Below are 27,145 nucleotides of genomic sequence, written 5' to 3'. Positions count from 1 at the left end.
TCTATAACTTCCTTATACTTTCAAGTTAATATGTGGGGAGGGCGAGGGTGGATACAAAAGGGTGTATTTTGAACCCGGACTTTGAGTTTTTCCGGAATTGGAGCGGCGTACTTAATAAGGGACACCGGCAAAGCATTTAGCCGGTTTGAAAAAATTTGTACAAGCCGCTGTCCCAATCCGCGCCGCCGAAATATCTCAGCCTTTCAAAAAAGCCTCTGGAACGGCACTTTTGGAGTGGAGAAAAGAAGAAAAGGGCATTTTTTTCTTCTTTTCTGTGAAAATACCGCTAACGGAGTAGTTAGGGAGGGTGTGGCTAGAAGAAACTCCCGCAGACCCCTTCAATGACAATGAAATTTTTTATTCTTTTTACAAAATTTGTAATCCTGAACCGGGAGGAGGGGTCCCTTCCACGAAGAACAATACGTAAAATCCTGAAATATACCTTGAAAGATGAGATTCGATCAAGGAAGCAAGCAAGCAATCCTTTTTTTCGACGTCAATGTGAGTCAACCAATACGTAGACTGAAATCTGTATATTTTTTCACTCACTGTACTGCTACTTTCTATATAAGGATGAAGGTCATTTAAAGTTGTAATTTTTTTCTTGGTCTTTTCTTTCTTTTGGCCTTGGATTCGTACTCAGAATAATAACAAAAGATAACAATAATATCATAAATATATTGATTAACAAAATCTAAAGGACACTTATTTCATATAGTAAGAAGGTTTCCTAAAAAGAATTAAAAAATAGGATAGGACAAATTACATTAGTTTTTCTAAATTAAAATCTAAAAACAAAAATACTACTAAAAGAATGCCTAGCTCATCAAAGGAAGGCGGGTCTCCCGAAATAAAGACCTTTGATTCCTCTGTAAAACTTTCGGAAATAACTGAAAAATCTACACCAGTTTTCCCATTAGACTCCACTTTAAAGAGAAGGACCCATTTCACTAAATTCGTAGACTCCTTTAGAAGAGCAGAAGACAAACATGCAGATTCAGACTTAGAAGATGGTTCCAAATCTATAACATCAGACGACGATCACATGAAAAAGGCCATGAAATCAAGGCATGTCATTATGATGACCCTTGGTACAGGTATTGGTACAGGTCTTTTAGTTGCAAACGGGAAAGGTTTAGCATTGGCAGGTCCAGCACCTTTAGTACTTGGTTATGGGTTAGTTTCATTTGTCACATACTTCATGATTCAAGCAGCAGGTGAAATGGCTGTCACATATCCTACAATGCCTGCAAGTTTTAATACATACGCTTCTATTTTCGTCTCTAAACCTTTTGGGTTTGCTACTGTGTGGCTATTCTGTATCCAATGGTTAACAGTTTTACCTTTAGAATTAATTACCGCTTCAATGACCATTAAGTATTGGAATGATACAATAAATCCAGATGTATTCATTGTCATATTCTACGTCTTTTTACTATTCATCCATTTCTTTGGTGTCAAAGCTTACGGTGAGACCGAATTTATCTTTAATAGTTGTAAGATTCTAATGATCGCAGGTTTCATCATCCTTTCTATCGTCATTAATTGTGGTGGTGCCGGTAGAGACGGTTATATTGGTAATAAATATTGGATAAATCCTGGTGCGTTCGCTTCAGAGAGCCCAGCTGCAAGATTCAAAGGTGTTGCATACATCTTAGTTACTGGTTATTTCTCTTACGGTGGTACTGAATTGTTTTCCTTGTCTGTCAATGAACAAAAGAACCCAAGAAAATCCACCCCTGCTGCTGCCAAACAAAGTATCTACCGTATCCTTATAATTTACTTACTAACGATGATTCTAATTGGGTTCAACGTTCCTCATGATAGTGATCAATTGATGGGTGCTGGAGGCTCTGCAACTCATGCTTCTCCATACGTCCTTGCTGCATCTTTACATGGTGTGAAGGTTGTTCCACATTTCATCAATGCCGTCATTTTAATTTCTGTTGTTTCCGTTGCAAACTCTGCATTATATGCCTCACCTAGATTAATGCGTTCTTTAGCAGAACAAGGTTATGCTCCTAAATGGTTTAATTACGTCGATAGAGAAGGGAGACCATTACGTGCATTATGTATATGTGGTCTATTTGGTGTCATCGGTTTCGTTGCATGTTCACCACAAGAAGAACAAGCTTTCACATGGTTAGCTGCCATTGCTGGGTTAAGTGAATTATTTACATGGTCTTCTATTTTCATATCTCATATACGATTCAGAATGGCTATGAAAGTTCAAGGTAAATCATTAGAAGAATTAGGATACAGGGCAACAACAGGTATCTGGGGGTCCGTTTATAGTGTTTTCTTCAATATGCTAGTGTTCATTGCTCAATTCTGGGTGGCTTTATCTCCACCAAAAAGTAATGGTAAATATGATGCAGAAGGATTTTTCGAAAGTTATTTGGCTGCTCCATTATGGTTAGTATTCTATTTCGGATATATGATATATTCGAGAGATTTTACGTTCTTAACACCTCTGGATAAGATTGATTTGGATTTCCATAGACGCATATATGATCCTGAATTATTAAGACAAGAAGACGCGGAAACTAAAGAAAGGCTAAGAAATTCCGGCTGGTTGGCTAGACTACGTAGTTTCTGGTGCTAGAAAAGGTCACATCGCATATAATTAGCACTTTAATATTCATGATTTTTCTCTACATTCTATAATCTATTCTTAAACTATATATTTATACATCGAGAAATACGAGTTTAATAGTAATCATCTTTAATAACTTAGGCATCCTGTGGACAAATCCAACTAATGTACGATAACGTGGTCATAGACAAAAAAGCCTAATAAAGTATCAAAACTACAAGAATGTTCTGTACTTTCTTCGTCAACATCTGTTATTTCCATTGAATCAATTCAGTTGGTCCACAGATACTTCGAACCTCGGTTTTAATATCCAAAATAATTCAACTATGTGATCGAATGTAAGGAGAACGTAGGCATTATATTTAACAAAAGGGTTCCTTAATACAAGATGTCAGTACGATTGTTGGGTAATGTCACCTCCATGCAATATGTACGGAAGTTCGGAATTCATAACTTGTTAATAACTGGAGACGGCGAGCAACTTTTAAGTCTTGGCAATATCGGAGACACATTTGTGCTCATCGATGTGTAGGAATTTAAAAAAACCACCTTCATAAACGAAAATCCGCGTAAACCAGTCAGAATAGTATTTTTTATAACACTCTCTAAAAAATGTAATCTTGAAATGAGTGTTCTAAGTGGTTCCTATGCACTTACCAGAGAAGATCCAAAATCTCTAGATACTCTCATTCAAATATTCTAGATGGCGGAAAATAAGCTACATAAAACAGTCTATATTTTTATGAGGTGATGCAACTAGATAATGCAGGAGCCAAAAATACCTGTTAACTCCTTATATCGAACTTTTCTCTTTAAGATGTTAAAGCAATACCCCCCCCCTCAGTATTCAAGAGCCTAGTAGAGGAGTCTACATAGCTGTACGTAGAAATCATCTGTTTCCAAAATAAACTGTTCCTAAACTTTACCGATTTGTTACTAAGGAGATTTTGTTTCTTGATTACTGTATGATTACCAATTGTGGGTTACAATGTCCTAATTGGGACATCCGGAGAAATGAATTGGGTAAATAGACTGTATATGCTCAAATTACTAACTTAAACTCTACGTGGACAATATTTATAAATGTTATCCTTTTAGGGCCATTCAACATGAATAAATTTGCAGTATTATCTACCTATTGAGACCCCATAGTACAAGATTTGTTAGGAACGGAGCTTGGCATCGAGCTTCCGAACTAAGAAACAGTCCACAATCTTATTCTTGGGACTAGGAAAATGTTCCTATGTAAGCACATGTATAAGGTGATATAAAAAAGGAAAATGCCAAGTTGACAGGAACAGGAAGATTGGAGAAAGTTTCAATCCTGACTTTTACACTCACATTCGAGACTTGGCTATGGAAATTCCACACTGAAATCCAACAAATAATGAAGCCGAAATATCTCGACCTCCATTAGTTTCCACTGAAAACTCTCCAAGAAGCCTTTTCTCATGGTTCCTAGATGGCTATTAGTTGCCAAGTAAAGGAAACAAATGTACTTTGGAATGGCCGGAAGAACGGGGTTATTACATAGGCGGTAAGATACTGCGGCGCTTTATTGGCGGGCTGCGTTCCTTGACTCAACAGACTCAACGACCTCCCAACAATCTCCCAGTTTGAGATTGATGTGATCCCAAAGAGGAAAATATGCCCAGGTCCCTCTATTTTTAAATTCCTAAATTGGTCTGAAGTTGGAATGAATGATAGCTTTAGGAACATCCGAAGGGACAATTTTATGTAATGTTGTCTCGAAACATTTCAAAATGCTAAGAATACCTGTACTACCGATAACTTTCGGTACAAAGCCGGCACCTTTATGATAATGCATTACAAACTGGTAATTGGTATGAACTGTGTACTTCAACCGATTAGAGTCCCCTTAGTTGGAGGCAGTCATCCAAACCGAGATGTCACTCCAATTTTTTACCTTCAGAATAATTAAATTTGACTCGATTATCTCTGCCAGAAATTGTAGTATATAAAGGACCAATAGATTTTGAATCTTGTGACAATTCTGTAAGTGTCTCAGTTTATATCGTATATTTGCTTTGAATTGTAAGAAAATCAAACTCAAAAAAAATAAAATAATCAATCGTTCTAAATGTCTAAATTCGCTGTTCTTTTAGCTACCTTCGCTTCCGTTTCCATGGTCTCAGCCTTAGATGAGGCCCAACAGACTGCCGAACTACAAGCTATTATCGAGGATATTAACTCCAATCTCTCTGACTATTTAGGACTTGAGACCGGTAACTCTGGTTTCACAATTCCTCCAGCTGTCTTGAGAGTTTATCAACAAGTTATGACCTACACCGATGATTCTTATACTTCTTTATTCACTGCTTTAGATTTTGATGCTATTACTGAAACTATCACCAACTTGCCATGGTATTCTTCAAGATTATTACCAGCTATTGAAAGGGCAGTTCCAACCTCATCCGCCAGGGCTTCTACTACATCTGAAGCTGCCAGGAGCTCAAGTACCGCTGCTGCTTCTTCTTCTGCTGCTGCTTCTTCTTCTGTTGCTGCTACCTCCTCTGCTGCTGCTTCAACCAGAGCATCCTCATCTGCAACTGCAGCTACCTCTTCCGCTACAGCCAATGCTGTTTCCGAAATTACAGATGGTCAAGCTCAAGCTACCCGAACTGTTTCCCAACAAAGTACAAATGGTGCCGGTAAACTAGGCTCCTTCGGTGTTGGTGCTGCTGTTGCCGGTGCTGCTGCCTTGTTGTTATAATGTGTGAATATACAAAGTTCGTGACAGCTTCCCAAAACCAAAGGCTGTTCTTCACTCGTTTTACTTATACCTCTAAATAAAATCATTTATCTAGATACATTTTAAAGAAAATAATTAGATGTAATACTTTTTCGTAATATATTTTTATTGCATTCTTTTTATGGTGTAGCTTTATATAACTTTGTGATAATACTAACTAGTCTAACGCAACATACCTTATATTAAAAAGGTATGCTAAATATGTCGTGTAAGTTGGAACGTGTTTCCGTGCCAGGTCCTGCGTCACACTTCCAGAAAAAAATACCTTCTATATAACTAGAATTTATTCAAGCTTAGAGAGCCAGTGTGAAAATTATGACACAAACTTGGACTTCTCTTTTAACCTCAAACTTCAAATGTTTCTTGAAAGGCCGGAAATAATTGTATTGAATTTTACTAACTTATCTGGACTACCGGCATAAAACGTTACATATGAACCAACTAGAATTGTGTATATGTAACATGACTCGCTACGAACCACGAACTACCGAACCGTGTTGCTAGTGACATTTACATATGTAATTTTTGTATACGTAATATAGACACGGCTATATCTCAGTTGCTTCATTTTTTTTTCAAGATAGACAATATAGGTGATCAGTGTTGATATTAACAATCTTTCAAAGCTCGGTCGTATAACCCATAATTTTACGGAAGTATATGTAATTATGTAAGCATGTAGACGACAGCTATATTGACAAAGGTGACTTTCTTCCAGACTCTATATTACAACTTGCTACATCATGTAAGTAAGAGAAGCACCTCTACTTACAGGTGGATTACGTACGTTCGTACGTACTAGGTGGGACAGTAGTGTGGCCACTTTCAGCTGCTTCAAAATCTGAACGTGGGTTGTTCTCCAGTGTTCTCTGTGCTCTCCCGGTTACCGAGTTTCTCAAGCGGCCACACTTCTGTCGCACCTGGGTACATACGGGCGGTAACGCGTTACTAGTAACTTACGACAAAATGAAGGCAGAGAAAAAGGGCAGAGTTTCTTGTCGTTTGCACATGCTCGTTCCGTGGCTCAAGAGTCCCTGTCTTTACCTCTTTAGGTCATAAACTTCAACTTGTTCTGAATTACACGAGGGATGTAAGCAATCATGGTAGAGACAGCAATTGATTTTTCGTACGTAACGTTACGTATTCTCAACAAAATTTAGGTAGGTGTAAGTTCATTTTCATAAACGAGCATACAGCCAAATATTAACAACAGACATACTGTATTACCCTTAATAATACCGCGGGGTAATCTGCACTCAGAAAAAGAGGTAGAGAGCTTTTGAAAACTGGTCTGGTCTTTTTTAGAAATCGGTAACCCTCTCGTTTCTTTATCAACTGGAGGGGAAAAGTTTTATAACTTTTATTGTTCATTCGGATTCCTTAATCATAAACCCTAAACTTTTCGATATGACTACCAGGGAAGGAATTGGTCAAATAATACAGTACAGGGCCTTCCATCAAAAATATCCCTTAGTATACCTAAAAAAAAAAGGAATGGACATAAGTTACTTCTCATATGTTCCTGGGAAGAATATATTTTTTGAAACTGATCTTGTTTCTTGATGTTAGTTTCCTTTTATTTGTAATTTTTTTTTATTGCTATCAATATCCATTTTCAAATTAAAGGTTCGCGGCTTCAGAAAAGCCCTATGATTTAGACACTTTGCTCTTACCTTGAATAACTATCACCACACTAAGTTCTTAGATTTGTAAGGTTACACCCTAATTTGGATTTTCCACTAACTCACTGTTCTGGGTCCCTACTTACACACCATACAGTTTAAGCCTACAAACGAAGTTAGGTAGTACATTACACCTCCAGTGGAACCACACGTTCTTGGCAACGTTAATAAGCAAGGGTTTAGAGTTTTGTGGGTACCCACGTAAGAACGTTACGTAGATATCTTACAGTGCAAAACGTTTAGGAAGTAAGGCATTTTAGGGGAAGAACGAGCATGGGTTCAAATCTGGTAGTTGTCGCCAGGCCTGTGATGGATAGGATTTTTGGTCTACCCTAAGGGATTTCTGGCCTACCCTACCTTTTTTCAATCCCCCGAAAATCTTCAATCCAACCCTAATCCTATCCTAACCTAAAGTCTATCCTAATCCAATCCATTTTTTCCAGTATTCCATGAGAGCTTCTTAGTAGTGCCATATTAAGTGTTTCATGACAGTACAATATGTCTCAAATGTCTTGTCATCTGTACATATAGTATTTAAATGGATAATAGCCCATATTTTTTATCTGCTTGAAAGTTTTAAATGTTTTGAAGGTTAACAAATATATAATTGTACTTCTGTTTGGTTTTTGGTTAGTGATTCACAATTTACTACTGAAAAAAAAGTAAAGATAATTTCTTACATATTTTACTTATTTTTTATTCTTAATTAGTTGTTTCTGAAATATTCTGCATACTTAATCTTCCAAAACATAAACTAGTTAAGAATTTCATTAAGAAATTGGTTTGAATAGGTGATGTTGCCTTGCATTTTACTGCTCAAGGATGCTATTTTATTGGGTTACACCCTCAATTTTTGAAGAGAATATATCTGTTAACGTAAGATTACTCTTTTAATTTCTAGAAATGAATATTCGTATTTTTTACAAAAGGAAAATTACAAATTACTTCTATTTACTGTTCTTGTTGATAATCGAAGTGTATGGTACAGTACATGGATGTTGGAGTTGCCATTTATTCCAGATGCGACCCTTTGGGGTACTATGCTCCTTTCCGTGTTATAGATGAGAGAAAGTATTTACTTATATAAACCATATATGGAAGAAAAGTTCCTCGTTTATCGCTCATAAAATTTAATAGCACATCACATCACATCATGTTGTAAGACATGTTCTGGAACAAGTTCATAAACTTTTAATGGAATAACAGGCTTTGTTAGCATTTTCTCTAAAAATTGTAACAATATCAACAGGAATGGCGAAGATCGGTGAATTTTCTTCAAAAGATAAAAGAAAAATAGCATTTGAGGACTCGTGACCAACTACAAGAGGATCTACAGAAAAGGCAACCATCGACTTACTTGAACCAAACAACGACAAACCAGTTATCGACAATGCTAAACTTTTAGACCAAGCTGTTGAAGTAGTTGTCTCTTCGGTAACGCATAATCCAAATACCACCTTTGAGATGCTTACTATGCTCAAACCTGGAAATCACAGTCATCCATCTTCCGCATTATTTGCCGAACTAATTACGAAGGAAGAAACTTCCAATGAAGTCCACAACTTTTGTCAGGTTTATAATGCAGCTGAGAAAACAATATGTAACTACCGTATTACTTGGAAGGATAAAACGACTTACTCAAATAATTGTTTGAAAAAACATTTAGAAACCACTCACGAACATATTGATCCCGATAAGATCACCAACCCTTCCGATTTTCTTTGTACATGGTCAGGAGTAAGAGGAATTGGGAAGGAAAGTTGTGCAATTTTAAGTTTTACCGCCAACCAAGTTGTCAAACGTAAAGTTTTGGAGGAATGCTCTATCTAGTTTGCTAATACTATGACCTCATACAGTGCAATTGACAAACCTACTTTCAAAAATGGCTTTGATTTACATGTTCCAGAATCTTCTTCGAAATGGAATCGTAAAAGCCTGAGCTCGAAAGTAGTCAGTTTTGGGAACAGCATCAGAACTTTTCTCAAAGATAACCTAACAGAAATTTCTAAGATTGTTGAGGAAACTGAAATAGATATGAATTGTACAGAATCGCAAATAGAAACAGCAATTTTGGAGAAATTTAGGATTATAAGAAATGCAAGATCTTTTTTTATTAATTGTAAAAGCGATGACTGGTTATCAAATACCAATCAGGAATATACAGGCATTAATCTGAATTTCCTTGGTAAGAAACAAAACTTCCAATAACTGTCCAGGTTTTTGAAGTTCATAACAAAAGAAAAGATGCACATGCTGCGCTGCTAACGAGTACTGATATTAAATATGGATATTCCAAACTTTCGTCATCATGTACTACTGATAATTGTTCATCTGTATTGGGGGCTGCTGATGAATTTAAGGGTAAAAAGGAATCTCCGGTCTTTGCTGCGCACATTGCCTGCCTAGGACACCAACTATCACTCATATCAAATGATACCATTGTAGCTTTGTCAATATCATTCAAAACTACTCCAGATTCAGAACTAGAAGGTCTTTTACAAACACAAAATGAAGATTGCGATATTCCTGAAGAAGAGTACGAAGAAATTGGTCCCGATGAGGACCTTTCCCTTAATGTTGAAATGGCGAATGGGAACGGAAATATTCAAGCTTTTGGTAATGTGACCGAGATTGACGGCGATGAACTGATTGACGATGAACTAGAGCAGAAAAATGGGGTCACCTATGAAACTACAGGGGACAAATTATTAAACCGTTCCCAAATCGATAAAGAGAAGTCAATTATAAATGGCTATAGAGACATTGGTAAAAAGAATCAACAAGAGAGAAGATTACAGAGATAGTGTTAGTGGTAAAATAAGTGTCAAAGATTATTTAACTGATCCTTTTAATGGGCGGAGCATCGACCTTTTAGCAATATCGATAAAGTTTTCGATTGAAGTTCGGAAGTCCAGTAAGAAGTATGGGCTATTTTCAAAGATTGTCAAGAGGCAATTCCTTCATTTCGCAGCTATTCGTTGGCATATTGAATTTTATATCATTGAATTTTTTTGGAACAATAAGAACCTCATTTTAAGTTTTTTGGAAGAAGCAAAGAAACCTTACAATCAGAAATATTCTTAGCTCTGCTGATATTGATGCCCTAGAAATATTATTCGAAACTTTACAACCCTTGGCAATATTAACAAAACTTATTCAATACCACGTTTCTTTAATTCCGGCGTACGCACCTATTCTACTAGCTGTACGAGAACATATTGTAAAGTTGAGTGAAAGGATGTCTTTGTTAAATAGACCGTTTGATGAAAAGATTCCATTAGCTAACGTTAATAAGTATATCATGGCTATAAAAGAAAAATATCCTATTGTTGGCTTGCCATCTTTTTTCACATAGAGAACCATTTGGCTGTCCAGAAGTATGGAATCAATGTGGCTTTGAAACTGGGGATGTTTGATTTTACTAATAGAGCTAACAACGAAAAATCTGGTGAAAATTTCTATAAGGAACGTTTAAGAAAGGTACTAAAGAAGAAGAGTAATAAGGAGGTAAGTGAGCCTGTTAAAGGCCAGATAAAGAGAACTGATGGCAAGCTTAAAGTTGAACCAATTTTGGAAAGATTGCTAGCCAAGGGGTTAGAAGAGTACAATACTTTTGTAGTGGAAAACATTGAAACGATGTTAACGAAACTACCCCTCAAGCAAACATTAATTTCAACAAGAACGTGCTGCCATACGTTCTAACAAAAGAGAATGGTTTAAGTGTAAAAGAGCTCTCGTGTATGGGAACACTACCATTCTTACGGATTGTATCTCTGGAGATTGTTGGGGAATACCAGACGCTAACTGCAGTTCCATCTTCAAAGTTCTACCACCACACAGTTTTACCAAGTCTTCTCTCTTTCACTTTGTCCATGTCTGCCACATCAGTTAACTGTGAAAGATCATTCAGTAATCTTAATCAACGAATTGGGATAACAGACACAGTCTTTCTAATCTTTCTATTCCCGCCGGATTACTTATTTCTGGAATGGTAAAAACGTTTAATCTTTCTACTTCCTTGAAAGAACTGGATGCACCTTTAAAAGATTTATTGCAAAGCACTAAGAAATAGAGATCAATGGAAATGAGTTAAGAAAAATGTACAATATATAATCTATTAAAGTTATACTATAAAATCATATTATGCCACTAGTATTATTTCATTTTAATTTCAATTCTTGTCCCAATCCATGACCAGAATCAACCAACCCTATTTTCTATCCATAAATTTCGATTTATACCCTACCTTTTTCTCAAAATTCCGCCCTCCCAATCCTAGCTTTTTCAATCCATTAATCGTAATCCGTCACAGGCCTGGTTGTCGTTAACGACTATAACCTAAATTTACAAAGGTAGATACGTAGTATTTAGTGTTTAGGTAGTTTCCTCCCAATACCAAGCCGATTTTTATGATTCTAGGGATTGCCCAGATAGGGTCTAACAAGACGCCATAAAGGTATATTTTTTCACAAGGTTGAAAAACAAAATGAACGTCTTCGATAACGGAAAATAGTCGCACAAAGTTAATAACTGTACGTATAGAGTTGGGGAGGGCAACATTCCTTTGAGGAAGGTTGTAACAATTTTAAATGATTTGGCAGCAAAAACGGCGCAATGTTTGAAAATCAAACTCAATTGTCCTTTCTAAAGCTGGCTTGAATTTTTTTTCTTCCCTTATTCTAGTTATTCCTAACGAAGCCGGGATATACTGTCATCGTCAGAAGGTATAGGTTACATCAAAAAACATAACTTACGTCAAAGCTTTAAACCTCACACTTTCTCGGTCCCAATTTTAACCACATACGTACCATACTTTCCTACATCTGAACCAATGTAGCCTTTTCCACAAGTTGCAAATGAAGCATACGAGAATCTTACATGTGGGCTTTCAACAACTCTGTGAAGACGGTTAAGGGTGTCAACAAAACTGTCTCGTACAACAGTACTGAAACTTTTTATGGAAGATTAAAGTTTGTACGCATGTACACGTCCCTGGGACGTATGCTTCTAAATAATATTTTGCATGTTCCCTGCAGGTATTCACTGTGGGATACTTTCCATAGATACGTACTGTTGATACTTCGTGAATAATTACTGTACGTAAACTTTACGTACATTAATTATTCGTTCGTACAGAGGAAAAGTGTAAGTGTACACGTTTTTTCTAAAAAGAATGGTTTTTGTGTTGCGGATTTTCTTACAGAACGGAAACGAGTTTACTAGGTCAATAACAGGGACCGTCCGTGAAGGACCCTCTTCAAAATTTAATCTTATCATAAACGAAGTCCTTGGCATATCCGTAGGTACTTATGTACATATGTCGCGTACGGTTTTGTTACACAATACATAGGTAGAACAATAAAAACAACAAGTATGCATCCATTTAAACAACTCCGTATGTTGTACGTTTTCAAAAAGCGACTTTCGTAAAAGGTCTATATACGAACGTACTACAATGTAAAAATATAATACCTGGGATAAAAATAAAAATGGCTTCTAACACAGCCAACATAACCATAAGTACGTACTCAGGTGGGACACGGGATGCCACTGCAAGCTCATTACGTTCATTCGTCTTATAAGGCTCTCGTATGGAGTTCAAATTTTGGATGATCGTCTTTAAGCCAATATATCTATATATATATATATATACTACGTAAGAGTATAATATATGGAAAAAGAAGTACAAGCACAAACTGTTTTCATAAGTAACTACTCCAGAAAACGCCAAAACATCCACAGCAATCGGCGCTACCTAAAACCAGATATACTAAAATGCATCCTCACAGTTCCAATGGCACAACAGTCTCCATTCCCACTAACAGGTATGAAGCATCAGATAAGAATGGGGTTACGCATACAGTGATACCCTATGTTATTGACAACACTATAAATAGCATCACAATTTCTTCTGATAAAAAATTTCAGACCTTGCTTCCAGCTGTGAATAGTTCAATTACCATTGAGCACGAACTAAAGACAAAATTGAACTATTTCGCATTTAATTTTTCTTCTGTGAATGCAGTACAACATGCTAGGAGGCCTAACATAGTGTTAACACATTCAGATACCACAAGTTGGTCTTTGAAACAAGAAAGGTCTAGGGACAAAAATTGTACCATGGGTTATTTATTGCCTCCTACTCCAATGGCCACACCAACTATTTCTCCCTCAGTGACACCCGTCTCGACACCTGCACCAGCATCTCCAATATCATCGTTCCAATTATTGAGTCCTTCTCCTTCTCCTTCTACTCAAATGAAGACAATTAGTACTAATATAAATAACAAAACGTGGCAGGAGAAGATCACAACAAATAAACAACCAATTGTCATAAGGATCAAAAAGCATAAGAAAGTTACAAAAAAGAAACAACCAACTCGTAGAAGTCACATTTGTAAGACTTGTTCTATGGGCTTTACTACTTCAGGTCATCTTTCAAGACATAACCGAATTCACACCGGTGAAAAAAACCACAGTTGTCCATATAAAGGTTGCAACCAGAAGTTCAGTAGGCACGATAATTGTTTGCAGCATTATAGAACCCATTTGAAGAAGAAGAAATAAACTGTTCTCAAACAGGATGTGGACTTCATAGATATAGATTTATTTCTTATATAGTTCTCCTGACATTTAGCTTGCCACTATGTAACAACGATCAAACATAAATTATATATTCATTAATGAAAATTATCATAAAGCGGAGACACTTAGAGTGCTTTGCCTCAATTTTAATTCATATAATTATTTCAGCGCTTTATTTTAGTGCGGAAGTGGTAGTCCGGGATCATAGCCGCTAATGTCTGATCTTCCGTTGGAAATTGAAAAATTTGAATTTTCTGGAAAGCTTATTGAACAAACACTTGAAGTAACTGTAGTCTACGAAAAACGTAACCTAACGACTGATATTAAGACAGATTTGTGTATTCTGCCACATACGTTATAACAAAAGAGATCACAGCAATACGATAGCTAAAATATACCAACTGGGTAAAAAGAACTTTTAGAAATTCATCACGTTCCATAGCAAGACATCTTTGAACAACTGAAAAAATGGAATCTGGTTCACAACTGCCCTTGATTTGTAACCAATGTTTAGAGAATAAACAGAAGGTTAAGTTAACTAAGATACCGAATGGTGGACAGTGCAAAATATGTACAATGTCATATACTTTATATCATTTTAAACCACAAGAAAGATCATCAACTCTATCGAAAACATTTATCTGTGAAAGATGTGCGAGGCAGCGTAATGCCTGTCAGTGTTGTATGCGAGATATTAGCTGGCATATCCCGATCATGCTACGTGATCAAATAATCTCCTTAGTTAATGACGATAAAGGCATGATAACAAAAGAGGCCAAAAATGATATTATGAAAAGATATCTAGCGTTGAAAAAAGGTAGGCTAGGTGGTGCACAAATATCCGGAGATGCTGAACAAAATAACTTATTACTAGATAAACTTCGAAATATCTTGTCTACTGAGACAAGAACTGCTGATGCAAACAACCACAATATCAATAAAATTACCGCTCCCAAAAATATTGATGCCTCTAGATATAAACATATCGATATTTCCCATGTTCTTAAAAAATTACCGTTAAAGAGCTCATTTTCAGAGATGTCAAAACCAACCAAGTCTTTCTTCCTTTACAATATTGACCCTTCCATTCCTGAGTGGAAAATTTCAGATCATATAGCAACTGTTACTCAGATGAAAGATTGGATGGATCCCTCGTCTGTATCCTTAATAGTGAATTATAAGGCGAAATGTGGTGGTCTTAGGTTTAAAACGGAGGAACTGGGCCTAAAATTCATACAGAAATTGATATCAATGAAATCAATCATATGTTCCGTAAGAGATTCTAATTTACAGAGAGGAATCTTGAAAATTGATCATTTCGAGGTATTTGTTATTCCATGGGAATCAGGATTTTCTTCAGGCTCATTTGGTAACAATGTTAACGAGAACATCAAACTTAGATTAAGTTTAGATAAGTTACTTCAGTTGGAAAACAGTAGTTCAAGAAAGGAAGACAGCACTAATAACAAGATGAAAGGAAAGAATTCAGCTGTATCGAAAAAAAATCGCGTTACGAAACCCAAAAAGAAGCGTATTCCCAACTTAACCTTATAAAACTGTACTAAATATAAGTAATAAATATACTATACTATTTGCTCCGTATGTATACGTGTTACTGTCTGTATTTAATCACTTCTTTATTGTCTTACACATAACTAGTATCATTCGATGCCATGTATTTTGCCACCCTAATTAAATATTAGCGCTATAAATTTATCAATCACTTCGAGGCGTTGACAAGAAGCGAACAAGAAGTGTTTTAGACTTTTGGCAGTATATATGTTAATAGACCGATTCTAGAGTTCCTTGCAAACAAACAAAACTAAGTGAACGTTGAGAAGCTAAAATAATATGTCAACATATGAAGGTAAGTGGCTACTATGCATCTAACGTAACGTATCAGTTTATTAATAAATTTACTAACGTAACATTATGATGAGGATGCTCATAATCTATTAAATGCAGAGGAACACGGTCTAAATGACAGCGATGAAACAGGAAATCATAGGAATACGGAAAGAAGAGAATTGAGGAATGAATTTCGGGAATTATTCCAGGCATACGGATCAAACAATTCAAGGAATGGTAATAATGATAACGTTATTTTATTACAAATGTTATCAGAACTGATACCTGAAGACTTACAGCAAGAATGGTTTGAACAGATCGATTCTAAGAATCGAAAGTCATGTTCCAAAGAATTTATAGACTCCTTGCCCAGAATTAAGGCGAACTCGATTAAGGATAAAAATGCTGAATGTGCAATCTGTTTCTGCAAATTTCTTGAAGATAAATACCCCCTAGTGGCCGAATTACCACATTGTGGACATCGATTTGACCTTGAATGTATTTCCGTTTGGCTTTCCAAGAGTGATACATGTCCACTATGTAGAGATAGTGTGTTAAGCCATAAGACAGATATTGATGTCAGTAAAACCGAAATGGAGGAAGATTGGGGGATGTATGGTTAGTGCAGTACCTTTTCCTTTTGGGAATGGGAACAAATTTTACCAGAAGGGAATATTGTACTTTAAAATAGGCGGCTTGAATGATTATGTCGAATCTAGATTCGTACAGAGGTAGTTGTAGAGTTATTATGTATTATATAGACCATGCACGTGATGGATATCACAACATAACAAGTCTGTATAGTTAATTGTAATGAAAACGAGCAAAGTCAAACGAGCCACGTTGAAATGTAAAAATCAAATGTTTTGTCTTGACTCTTTCACATAATTTCTATGACATTAAAAGAAATCTCGATCTTGATCAAGGAAAAGTCTCTGGTTTTAGACCGAGATATCTCATTATTTTACGAAAATACTAACCAATAAGTGTCTCTATAGACAAATAATTTACATACTTCAATTTATCATAACTTCCATCAACAACGGAAAGAAGGTAAATTTAATTATAAGATATCGTTTTTGTCTTCTTGTATCTACTATCAAAAATAAAGTTATTTTTCAATACTATTTGTCACCACTTACCCGGGGCAAGAAAGAAAAATTTCCCATATTGAATAATTAATTGATTGCTATCGTTAAATCGATGGCTCACTGACATTTGATCTGTAAACTAGAGCAATATGGTAATTCTCAATTGGGTTTCATTGGGTTTGCAATGAGGTGAGTAACCAAAGGAAGAACTATGGGTAAAAGTAGTAAAGATAAGAGAGATTTATATTATCGGAAAGCGAAAGAGCAAGGTTACAGAGCGAGATCTGCATTTAAATTATTGCAATTAAATGATCAATTTCATTTCCTGGATGATACAAACTTGAAAAGAGTGGTAGACTTATGTGCAGCACCAGGGTCATGGTCACAAGTGTTATCAAAGAAATTGTTCAATGATACTACCCTTGAGCAACAAAATGAAAGGAAAATTGTTGCTGTAGATTTACAACCAATGTCTCCTATCGACCATGTTGTTACGTTACAAGCTGATATTACACACCCCAAGACTTTAAAGAGAATTCTAGAGATATTCGGAAATGAAAAGGCAGACTTCGTTTGCAGTGACGGGGCACCAGATGTCACAGGTCTGCATGATTTGGATGAATATGTGCAACAACAATTAATTATGAGTGCTCTTCAATTAACGACATGTATCTTGAAAGAAGGTGGTACTTTTGTGGCCAAGATTTTTAGAGGTAGGGATATTGACATGCTGTATTCCCAGCTAGGATACCTTTTTGAAAACGTCGTATGTGCAAAACCAAAATCATCTAGAGGTACGTCATTAGAAGCATTTATTGTTTGTCTTGGGTACAAGCCACCTTCCAATTGGAAACCAAGGTTAGATGTAGACTTCTCTGTGGAAGAGTTTTTCAGTACATGCAATTTGAATAAATTACAAATATCGGATAAACTACAAGATTGGCACGAAGAAGAGCGTAAGATTGCACCATTCATGTCTTGCGGAGATCTACAAAGTTTTGACTCTGATGCGACATATCGTCTGGATGATTTTAAAGGTGATTCCATTCTATCTTTGGATCCTGTTCAAAGTCCGACAAATCCTCCATATAAGAAAGCATTGGAATTGAAAAGGAGTGGTAAGCTTACGCGAGCTATATAGTTCAGAACTTTATATTTTATGAAGAGTATAAATATATCTTATAATAGACTATAAAAATAGATTTTTTATTTCGTAATAATTCACTGAAATAGGCTGGAATAAGTTTTCAATATAAATTCTTTCTTCCTATTAAGTGATTGATGCCCTTCGATTCTCTTCACAATTGAAATATTTAGTTTCCAATCGCGAATTTCTTCGAGCGGTCTTAAAAATATTGAAAATTGATCTTTCAGCAATTTGAACAATCTTGATTTTATAATGATCGAATCTTAAATTTTGGAAATAGCAATAACGGCACCTCAAAGTTTACAATCGTCACTAGCTATCGCTACTGAACGGAGTTCACCTGATTGTTTCAAAGGACTTGTTTATCAGTCAACCTATAGACCACGAAAAAGAATGATATCAGATGATATCATTGGGCATGACGATATTTTAGCCTCGCCAGTGAAATCAACTCAATATTTGAGAATATATGCTAATTCTGGATCACAAAATAGGCACATTTTAAATAGCCCAAGAAAAAGAAGAACCGTATCTCCATCGAAAAAGAATACGAACGAACGAATTCATTTAGAAAGACCTACCGAGGAAAGGGAAAATCTAATACCAAAGGTAAGAAATGAATCGAGCAAGGTTGAAGAGGAAATTCCTTCAACAATTCCTAAGAAAAGAGGTAGACCAAGAAAGGAACCTACTGAGCTTCCTGAGGTGAAGTCGCCAACTCCTAAAAAAAGAGGCAGACCAAGGAAAATTCATAAAAAAGAGCCTCCAAAGGAAGAAGAAGAACAAGAACAACGAGAAGAAAGAAAAAAAACAGACAGTAAGGAAAAGAGGAGCACTAGCCCACTAAGTGCAAGAATTTCAGCAGATAATATATTACCACACTCCAAAAGAATACCCAGAAAAATAACCCAAAGAAATGTTCTTGTTTCAAGTGATGATAGTGGCGCAACATCTGACGGTGACATGACAGAAGATGAAGTCAGTTCACCTGTGGTTTCAGAACCAGAAGTTGATATCAAAAAAATACAGTCTTTTTTTCCACCGCCATCTGCGAAGCAGTTGAAAGTCACACGGAAGAAATCTAGAGCTTCTTCAAATGAGAAGCAATCAGAAAAGAAGAGAAAGCAATCAAAGAAAAGGAAATATCAAGAACAGGGAGAAACTGGCTCTGATAATGAACATGAAGATGAGGAGCAGAATTCACCAGATACCCCCAACAAATCGTCGAGTACTGCTCATGATTTTACATCACCTTTGAAGAAGGTAATAATGGATAATTTGAAGCACTATAAAAATGTTAGCTCGAAGTCGAAGTTAAATCTAAATAAAGATTTTATTCCTACGGCACTACCAAATGATACACAATATAAAAAAATAAACTGGAAGAATAATTCCTCCTCTACTTTTTTCGATACAGCTGAAGGCTATTTTGCGCAAAAGAAAACTGTCCAAAAATCCAGTAGATCTACTAGCACAATGGCACTGGCACCAGATGTGACAAGAGAGGAATTTGCTCTTGTTACGAATATTTTCAATAAAGAATACTTAAAGAAACCAAGAGAGAAGCTTCATTTACTTCAAAGGAAAATGTTCCCACAATATTGGTTCGAATTATCACAGGGGTTCACCTTATTATTTTACGGTATTGGATCCAAAAAATCATTATTAGAGGAATTTAGTTTAAAGTATCTCTCACCCAAATTGGCCTATGTGAGGGAAGCAAATAATCAAAAAAATGAATCTTTGTCTCTATCCGATATCATCAAGCCACCCACAGATGGTATCCCTTGTGTAGTAATTAATGGTTATAATCCTACAATTAACTATAGAGAAGTGTTTAGTGACATTTCTTCTATTTTATATCCTGCAGACTTAACTAGAAATGATTTGAAATTTTGGGGCAATCTTGTGATCTTACAAATTCAGAAGATGAATGAGTTTTATAAGACACAACCACCTGACATCAAACTAATAATTGTCGTTCATAATTTAGATGGTCCTGTTTTGAGAAAAGCTGCGTTCCAAACAATGCTGAGTAGTTTGGCCATGATTAGACAGATTGCAATAGTGGCGTCTGTTGATCACATTTATGCTCCATTACTGTGGGATAATACGAGGGCACAGAACTATAATTTCATCTTCCATGACGTAACTGATTATCGTGCTAATGAAATAGAATCATCTTTCTATGATGTTATGAACCTTGGACGGAAAGAGGCAAGTACTGGTGTTGAAGGAGTTAAATACGTTCTGCAGTCATTGACTTTGAATTCTAAGAAAATGTACAAATTATTGTTGGAGAAAATGATTGATAATATGGAGACAGAGGCAAAGAATAATAAACAGATAAAAGTGCGTGGTATGAGACGTGGTTGTCTAGAAGTTGCCATTGAGTTTAAGGAATTTGTAACATCGTGTACAGAGAGATTCATCGCGTCTAATGAAATTTCCCTAAGAAGTATGCTAGTGGAATATGTAGAACATAAAATGGCACTACTTCAAAAGGATAAGAATGGTTCCGAATACCTTTGGGTACCATTCAATTATTCTGAAATGAAAAAGTTATTGCAAAATGTTCTTTCGGATTTGCAATGAGCTTTAACTCCAGGATATTGTATTATAATGCTTATTAATTGAAAACTTCAGACTTTCAGTTGCTTTTATAGAACATTCTTTCTTGTATTATTTACTTTTAAGTTTCTTTACTGGGGCCCTGCCTGTCTAGACATAAAGCGGATTGCAATATCTTGCTTCTTCAGTAGACCGTAGACTGAATTGTCTGTCAATGGTCCTAGTTTACATTCGTAATGTGACGCGCATTATTGAGAAAATAAATGACACCAAATTTTAGCGTATTGAGCTTTTTGGAAAAACAACTAACTGAAGTGCATATGCTATAGAACAATCATCTACAAACTATACAAGATAGTGAATCCAATCGACATCACACATCAACTACTCGAGAAGTACAGCGATTGGCAACACACACATATAACTGGAATAAGATAAAATGAGCGAAACGGTATCTAGTTCGACATGTACAATGACCTATGTTCCTACGAACAAAGAGATAAAGGAGAAAAGACGAGGTGTAAATGGCAAAGCTTCTATTACCGAAAAGATTGAAGAAATTGTAGAGAAGCTCTATTGGATGTACTATATTCACCTACCATATTACTTGATGACATCGTTTGACTCATTTTGTTTGCATGTTTTTTTTCTAACGATATTTAGTTTAAGTGTTTTTGGAGTTATTAAATACTGCTTTCTTTGAACGAAATTGCTCTACACAAAAATCAAAAACAATAAAAACTAACAAAGAGCCATATAATATATATATATATATATATGGTCATTACATAATAGACTGACAATAACATTGCAAATTTTTTCTATATAATTGATATACTTACCTCTCTTTTTTCATATATCTTTTTATTCATGACACTCATATAATTAATTATGTAGTGGGACTGGGCCGAGCCCCAACTTCGAAGTACGCCGCTCAAAACAAGGTGGCAAGTAAAAGGAAATACAAATAGCTAATAACCACTAAAGAAAGTAATATCTTTGATTGAATTTTGTTAGCAACCTCAGGGCTAAAGTAAAGGATTGACTGCTCCATAATTATATACCTGTTGAGCCATGTCCTTTGAAGAAATTTTCAAATCGTTAAGTGTTCCAACAGTAATTGCAAAAGATGAATGTATCTATTGTTTTGAATCGTTATATAACAATAATCCAGAGAAGGAGACCCGTCACAGTTTGAATATATGCCTATCTTGTTTCCAAGCTGTTTGCAAAAAGCACACTGGTTTGCATCATAAAGTTACTGAACAAAATTGTGAGTTCTCTCATAAACACTACTTGAATTTGGCAAAAATTTCTAGGGAAGAAAATGACAGTAAAAATAGCATTACAGGTCCATCCCAAGAGAAGAATAAGAAGATAAAATTACAGATTGTTGATAAAAGTGAGGATGAATTATACGATACTAATTGGTCCACCGTGGAAGTTAAGGTTTTAGGCGACGGGTCATTATCCCAAGATACCATCAATAAAGGTACATTTAGAGACGGCAAATTATCACCGATTGAAGGAGATAATATCAATGAAAAAATACCTCAGATCATTAATGCGAAATCAAAAGTTCTAGTTGATGAAAAGCAGGCATGGGAATTGCAAATGAAGTCTTGCCAACACACACACAATTTAGAGGCGACTGCATCGACCATTTCGATTCCTGAATCTTCATTAAATTTGGAAAAGTGTCATGACTGTGATTTGCCTTCCAATTTATGGCTATGTTTACATTGTGGTAATGTGGGGTGCGGTAGAAACCAAGTTGGTATTGATGGACATTCTCATGCGTTAGCCCATTTCAACACCAATAAAGAACATTCGTTAGCTATAAAATTAGGTTCTTTGTCCACTTTATCCAATGATTTATATTGCTATTCGTGTGACGACGAAGTAAAGTTTGGAACTCCAGAGTTCCTATCCAATTATTTGAGTAAAAACTTTAAAATTAATATAAATAGTAATGCGTTTGGTAATGAAAAATCTTTAATTGAGCTGCAGATTGAACAAAATATGAATTGGGATTTCAAAATGGTAGACGCACAGGGCAGAAGCCTCTTAAGATTGTCCCCAAGTAAAGGTTTAGGTTGTGGGTTGATTAATTTAGGAAATTCCTGTTATTTGAATTCAGTTATGCAATGCTTATTGAATGGCGGTGTTCCAAATTGGTCAGACAAACTGGGTAATATCATTGGGCATGATTTCCCGAAGGATGTTATCTATCCAACAGGAAACTTGAGATGTCAAATGATTAAACTTTTGAATGCCTTCAAGTTGAATCCTGAAGACTACGAGGAAGGTATAAGACCAAGATCATTTAAAGAATGTGTCGGGAAGCATAATGCAGAATTTAAAACAAATAATCAGCAAGATTCTATGGAATTTTTAACATTTGTTACTGAGGAACTAGAGAAAGGCCTCTTTCCTAAGATTCAAGACGCTAGTATAAATCCCAATAATTTATTGAAATTTATCATGGAGGATAAATTACAATGTGTTGAATGTAAAAACGTTAAATACACATATCAACCGAACGAATGCATTCAATTACCATTGAAAGAAGGTAACGATCTCGTAGGTACTACCACTCAAAATTTGATGGAATTGATTACTGATTATTTCCAAGGCGAAGAGATTGAATTCAGTTGTCCCACATGTAAGAGGATGACTAAGGCAGTTAAAAAGCAAAGTTTCAAGACGTTCCCAAATACTCTTATCATAAACCCATTGAGAATTAAATTAGACAAATGGGTACCAGTTAAAACGTCAGACAGTTTAGTCATCCCTGATTTAGATGACGCAAATTGTGAGTTCTTAGATATAGCTAACTTCCAATCTAAGGGATTTGATGCAGAAATAGAGATATTATTCCCTGAAACGGATCAAGGAACACAGTTTGTCCCAGACGAGAATTCAATGGCCCAATTACAGGAAATGGGTTTCACTCCGAACGCTATCAAAAGATCATTGTACGAAACCGGGAATAAAGACACAGAAGTAGCAATGAATTGGTTATTTCAGCACATTGATGATCCGGATCTTAATTCTGAATTTGTTGCCCCATCAACATCAAAATCTAAAACTGCAGAAGTTGATCAAAGTTCGTTACAGACGATGTTAGCTATGGGACTTGATGCGAAATTATCAAGAAAGGCATTAACTATCTATTCTGGAGATGTTGCAGCTAGTACTGAATGGGTTTTCAATAATTTAGATGATGATGGTGAATTAGAGAGTGTTCATGAAGAGGTCGAAGAAAGAACTGAAGGTGGCTCCGAACCAGGAAATCTCGACAACAAACCTTACAAGCTTACTGCCGTTATTTGCCATAAAGGTACTTCAGTACATTCAGGGCATTATGTTGCTTTCATAAGAAAACTAATTGATAATGAAAGGAAGTGGGTCCTTTACAATGATGAGAAAATTGTCATAAGTGAAAATATGGACGAAATTAAAAGGAATGGGTACATTTACATTTATTCTAGAGATAACTTGTAGTACGGTCTGTTGCTATGGAGCATCTGATAGTTCCATTCTAGCCATAGCTTCAAGCATCTAATTCTTTTTATTCGATCAAAGCTACAATGTAATGATCTAATTTCAAGGATAGCCGTCTTATTGAAAACGGATGTGTATTTTTTATATAACTAGTGATTTAATACCTGGAAAAAGTTAGCTACATAAATAAGTTAGCAAACGCCTCGCAGAGATTGTTCCAACTACTTTTACTCTTGCAGTAATATAGTTCGACTAAAGTGTAATATTAGGAATTGTTTCAGTTCGTCTAGGAAAACCAGCAGCAATGCTGTCTTTCTTTTGTACTTCAGTAATATACCTAGCTCTATTTCATTTCATAAACAAAATTCGCATCAATGCAAACATATATCCAGCAGTTTTCTTTATCGAAGTATTAATAGTGTCGGCAAGTCATAGAATTTTAAAACTTCGATTCGCCACATAATATATCGCCCGAATATCTTAAAGCTTAAACTAGGCTAAAATTAAAGTTATTCTATAAAGCTGCATCTGGTCTGTCTCAAACCTAACTAAAATCAAATTTGAAGCAATTGACAGTTTATTCTCTTCTACATTAAGTTGCACTATTCCTTCATTGTGGACTACAAGCTTCTTTAGCATAACATATCTCTTCGAGCTAAGAAAAAGCAGCTCCGAGAGTCAGGATCATTTAATAATTCCATCTAATAGCATAGCATAACATATACAAGCATCATTACTTTTTTTGAAAACCGTTTCGAAGTAATGAACTACACAAATTATTTGTACGACCCTAATCAAGGTTTGGAGTCTGCCTTTTCCAACTTAACATTCAATAATAATAATAATCAGCCATTTGCCCACCCACCGTTTATCAACAGTAACAAAACTGATACTAAGGAGAATAGACCTGATAAAGTAGCACCATACACAACCATACCGAATAATACCCATCTGCAGCAGCAGCAACACCAATTCAATCAATTAAATGCGACGGATCAGAATTATCCAACATCATATGCTTTTCGTAGTACGCCTAACTACGGTGGAATGAACAGCAGTAACAATAATTATTGGAATTCTAATAATATCAGTCAACAAGGAGGTAACATAATAAGACAGAAAACAAAGCAGTTTGACAAGGACCCATCGAATCAAAGGAATTCAAGTCTCGAAGAACAGAAGTCATTAGAATCTTTGAAGGAGAAATTATCAATTAAGGATATACAAGTAGGGAAATTAGATGATGAAATTCAACATTTAAAAAGCCTTTTAGGCCATACCATCACATATAACGATAAAATAAATGAATCATGCACGGACGATTCTAGTTCAGGCGATACGTTTATTAGTGCAAATTTGGAAAAAAAGACAAAGGAGCTTGTTGAGAAAATATGCATTAAAGATAGGGAATTAAAAGAGTTAAATGACAAATACGAAGAATTATACTTAAAAGTAACAATGTCGACAAGCTCAAATTCAATAACTAAGAATGGACGATATGATGTAGAAACTATGATGCATAAAATGATAATCCGATTTGAAACATTGAGTAAGGAAAATGATGATATGGCAAGAATGTTGTCCTACGGAAGGTCTAAAGAGATAGATGTTGAGTTGTTATTACTTGATATGGAAAATGCCGAGTTACGAGAGAAGATTCAAGGTTAGAAGACTAAAGTTTGATGAGTTCATTGTTAACCAGTTCAATAAGCTATAAAACTATAAAAAAACGTTTGGCAGAGATAAGAAAGAGCCTTTGCATGTAATGCTTCGTCGAGACTCTGATCATTTAAAGAGAGACAATTCGTAAAACAAAATCAAAGAACATAATTATAAGAACATATTGCATATTATATAAAATTTATTTATATCACGACATAGTAGCTATCTACCCAAAGAACTAATATTATCAATGAAACATCAAAAATTTAAAGATTTAATAGAAGAAAGCGAAAGAAAATTTAAGAGAACTTGATGGTGGGCCTATGGTTTTTTAAACATTAATTAATGCATGCCAAATTATGGTATCCATTATTCCGGGCAAAATTACGAAAGAACAGGTTCTGTAAACAACCATAAGCACCCTCTGGGCCAACGGTCCCTAACAAAACTACCAACAGAATGTGATTCCCAATACAAAAAAAACAATCTATAAAATGAAGGAGAAAATGCGTTAACTGTCAATTTTATGTGGTTGTTCAACTGTCACAACCAATGATCAAGCATTAGGTTGTTCATAGCACAAGATACTGGAGGAGGAGATATCCCTGTAGGGACAAGTGGTTGTTTTATTATGAGCCATCCTCGAGAACATCAAAGAGGTTCTCTACACGGTATTCAGCTGTTGTATTCATTCCTTTTACTATACAATTTTACAGCAATGAAGTGGTAGTGATTCCTTATGAATTCTTGACAGGACAAAAAAACATCTCCGAGATTTATGTGTGCTTAGAATTGTCTTATTCTTAGTAAAATATCAAAACCAAAGTCAAGGCCAAAGTCAGGCTAACGACAAATTTTATGTCCCCAAAAAGTGTTTTCTCCGTCACTTACTTACAGGTCTTACGCCTACCAGCCCAAAACTGAAATATAAACAAAAAAGTGCTCACTTAAAATTTTAAAAGAATACTAAAGGATAACGGCAGCACACCTTTGGAACTTTCGGCTTACACACTTAATTGCTAGATTTCGACTCAAGGTTGTCATCTGTATGGACGTCTCAAAAAGAAAATAAAGACGTTGTTTCAAGATTGAGAGTAAATGAAGATAATTATTCTAAGTACCTACATATGTAAAGTATTTAACCAAAACAAATTATTCATGCTTTAATTACTGTTGCCGTTATCCCATTATTTCATAATTTTCAAATGACCAAACGCGCACCCCTAAAATAGTGTCAATCAATAAAGCAGACATCACTACTTGCAACGAACTAAATTGGCTCAATTTTGTATTTCAACCAGCCAATGGATATGTTATCGGCAATGGATAACTACTGTCACGTTCTAGGCTATTTGGCCTTTTCCGTGGCGCGTTCCTCGAAGGTGACCAACGAAGTGAACGAGTGAAAATTTTCCATGTCATCGCTTTCTGAATGGGGTTCGATGAGTTTCAGCGAATACCATACATATATAGAGACATTGAAATGGGAAATTTGAATCTGAAGTTATCTTGATGCTCATTTATAGAAGAGAAGAAAAGAAAACATACAACTAGAACGTGACATATATCACAAAATCGTGCCAACTACTAGAAGTTTTGAAGTTTTGTCACGATTTTGTGATATATTACCTCGCGATAATATATAAACCGCACTCTTATTTAACAGCCGACTATAAGTCAACT

At 35.6% G+C, this 27,145-nt stretch overlaps 10 protein-coding genes across 10 annotated transcripts; all 10 read left to right on the top strand.

Moving 5' to 3' along the window:
• Positions 1 to 814: 814 nt before the first annotated feature.
• BAP2 (branched-chain amino acid permease BAP2) lies at positions 815 to 2,605 on the top strand (the record flags this gene model as incomplete). Its single annotated transcript, XM_003668098.1, has 1 exon — positions 815 to 2,605. One exon carries the CDS (start codon positions 815 to 817, stop codon positions 2,603 to 2,605), a length of 1,791 nt encoding a protein of 596 aa, XP_003668146.1.
• A 2,092-nt stretch (positions 2,606 to 4,697) lies between these two features.
• Positions 4,698 to 5,330, top strand: TIP1 (putative lipase; the record flags this gene model as incomplete). Its single annotated transcript, XM_003668097.1, has 1 exon — positions 4,698 to 5,330. The coding sequence occupies one exon, from the start codon at positions 4,698 to 4,700 to the stop codon at positions 5,328 to 5,330; it is 633 nt and encodes a 210-aa protein (XP_003668145.1).
• A 7,496-nt stretch (positions 5,331 to 12,826) lies between these two features.
• Positions 12,827 to 13,618, top strand: NRG2 (Nrg2p; the record flags this gene model as incomplete). The annotated part of the gene is made up of 1 exon (XM_003668096.1): positions 12,827 to 13,618. The coding sequence occupies one exon, from the start codon at positions 12,827 to 12,829 to the stop codon at positions 13,616 to 13,618; it is 792 nt and encodes a 263-aa protein (XP_003668144.1).
• A 486-nt stretch (positions 13,619 to 14,104) lies between these two features.
• Positions 14,105 to 15,190, top strand: ECM2 (Pre-mRNA-splicing factor ECM2; the record flags this gene model as incomplete). The annotated part of the gene is made up of 1 exon (XM_003668095.1): positions 14,105 to 15,190. One exon carries the CDS (start codon positions 14,105 to 14,107, stop codon positions 15,188 to 15,190), a length of 1,086 nt encoding a protein of 361 aa, XP_003668143.1.
• Positions 15,191 to 15,487: 297 nt separating this feature from the next.
• NDAI0A07450 (uncharacterized protein) lies at positions 15,488 to 16,107 on the top strand (the record flags this gene model as incomplete). Its single annotated transcript, XM_003668094.1, has 2 exons — positions 15,488 to 15,503; positions 15,602 to 16,107. The coding sequence occupies 2 exons, from the start codon at positions 15,488 to 15,490 to the stop codon at positions 16,105 to 16,107; spliced, it is 522 nt and encodes a 173-aa protein (XP_003668142.1).
• Positions 16,108 to 16,786: 679 nt separating this feature from the next.
• Positions 16,787 to 17,716, top strand: TRM7 (tRNA methyltransferase TRM7; the record flags this gene model as incomplete). Its single annotated transcript, XM_003668093.1, has 1 exon — positions 16,787 to 17,716. One exon carries the CDS (start codon positions 16,787 to 16,789, stop codon positions 17,714 to 17,716), a length of 930 nt encoding a protein of 309 aa, XP_003668141.1.
• Positions 17,717 to 18,115: 399 nt separating this feature from the next.
• ORC2 (origin recognition complex subunit 2) lies at positions 18,116 to 20,317 on the top strand (the record flags this gene model as incomplete). The annotated part of the gene is made up of 1 exon (XM_003668092.1): positions 18,116 to 20,317. One exon carries the CDS (start codon positions 18,116 to 18,118, stop codon positions 20,315 to 20,317), a length of 2,202 nt encoding a protein of 733 aa, XP_003668140.1.
• A 415-nt stretch (positions 20,318 to 20,732) lies between these two features.
• TSC3 (Tsc3p) lies at positions 20,733 to 20,996 on the top strand (the record flags this gene model as incomplete). Its single annotated transcript, XM_003668091.1, has 1 exon — positions 20,733 to 20,996. The coding sequence occupies one exon, from the start codon at positions 20,733 to 20,735 to the stop codon at positions 20,994 to 20,996; it is 264 nt and encodes an 87-aa protein (XP_003668139.1).
• Positions 20,997 to 21,367: 371 nt separating this feature from the next.
• UBP14 (ubiquitin-specific protease UBP14) lies at positions 21,368 to 23,800 on the top strand (the record flags this gene model as incomplete). The annotated part of the gene is made up of 1 exon (XM_003668090.1): positions 21,368 to 23,800. The coding sequence occupies one exon, from the start codon at positions 21,368 to 21,370 to the stop codon at positions 23,798 to 23,800; it is 2,433 nt and encodes an 810-aa protein (XP_003668138.1).
• A 762-nt stretch (positions 23,801 to 24,562) lies between these two features.
• On the top strand, positions 24,563 to 25,468 carry MUM2 (Mum2p; the record flags this gene model as incomplete). Its single annotated transcript, XM_003668089.1, has 1 exon — positions 24,563 to 25,468. One exon carries the CDS (start codon positions 24,563 to 24,565, stop codon positions 25,466 to 25,468), a length of 906 nt encoding a protein of 301 aa, XP_003668137.1.
• Positions 25,469 to 27,145: the final 1,677 nt, after the last annotated feature.

Source organism: Naumovozyma dairenensis, chromosome 1 (assembly GCF_000227115.2).
Source record: "Naumovozyma dairenensis CBS 421 chromosome 1, complete genome".
Taxonomy (NCBI): Eukaryota; Fungi; Ascomycota; class Saccharomycetes; order Saccharomycetales; family Saccharomycetaceae; genus Naumovozyma; species Naumovozyma dairenensis.
This window is presented reverse-complemented; position numbering and strand designations above follow the sequence as displayed.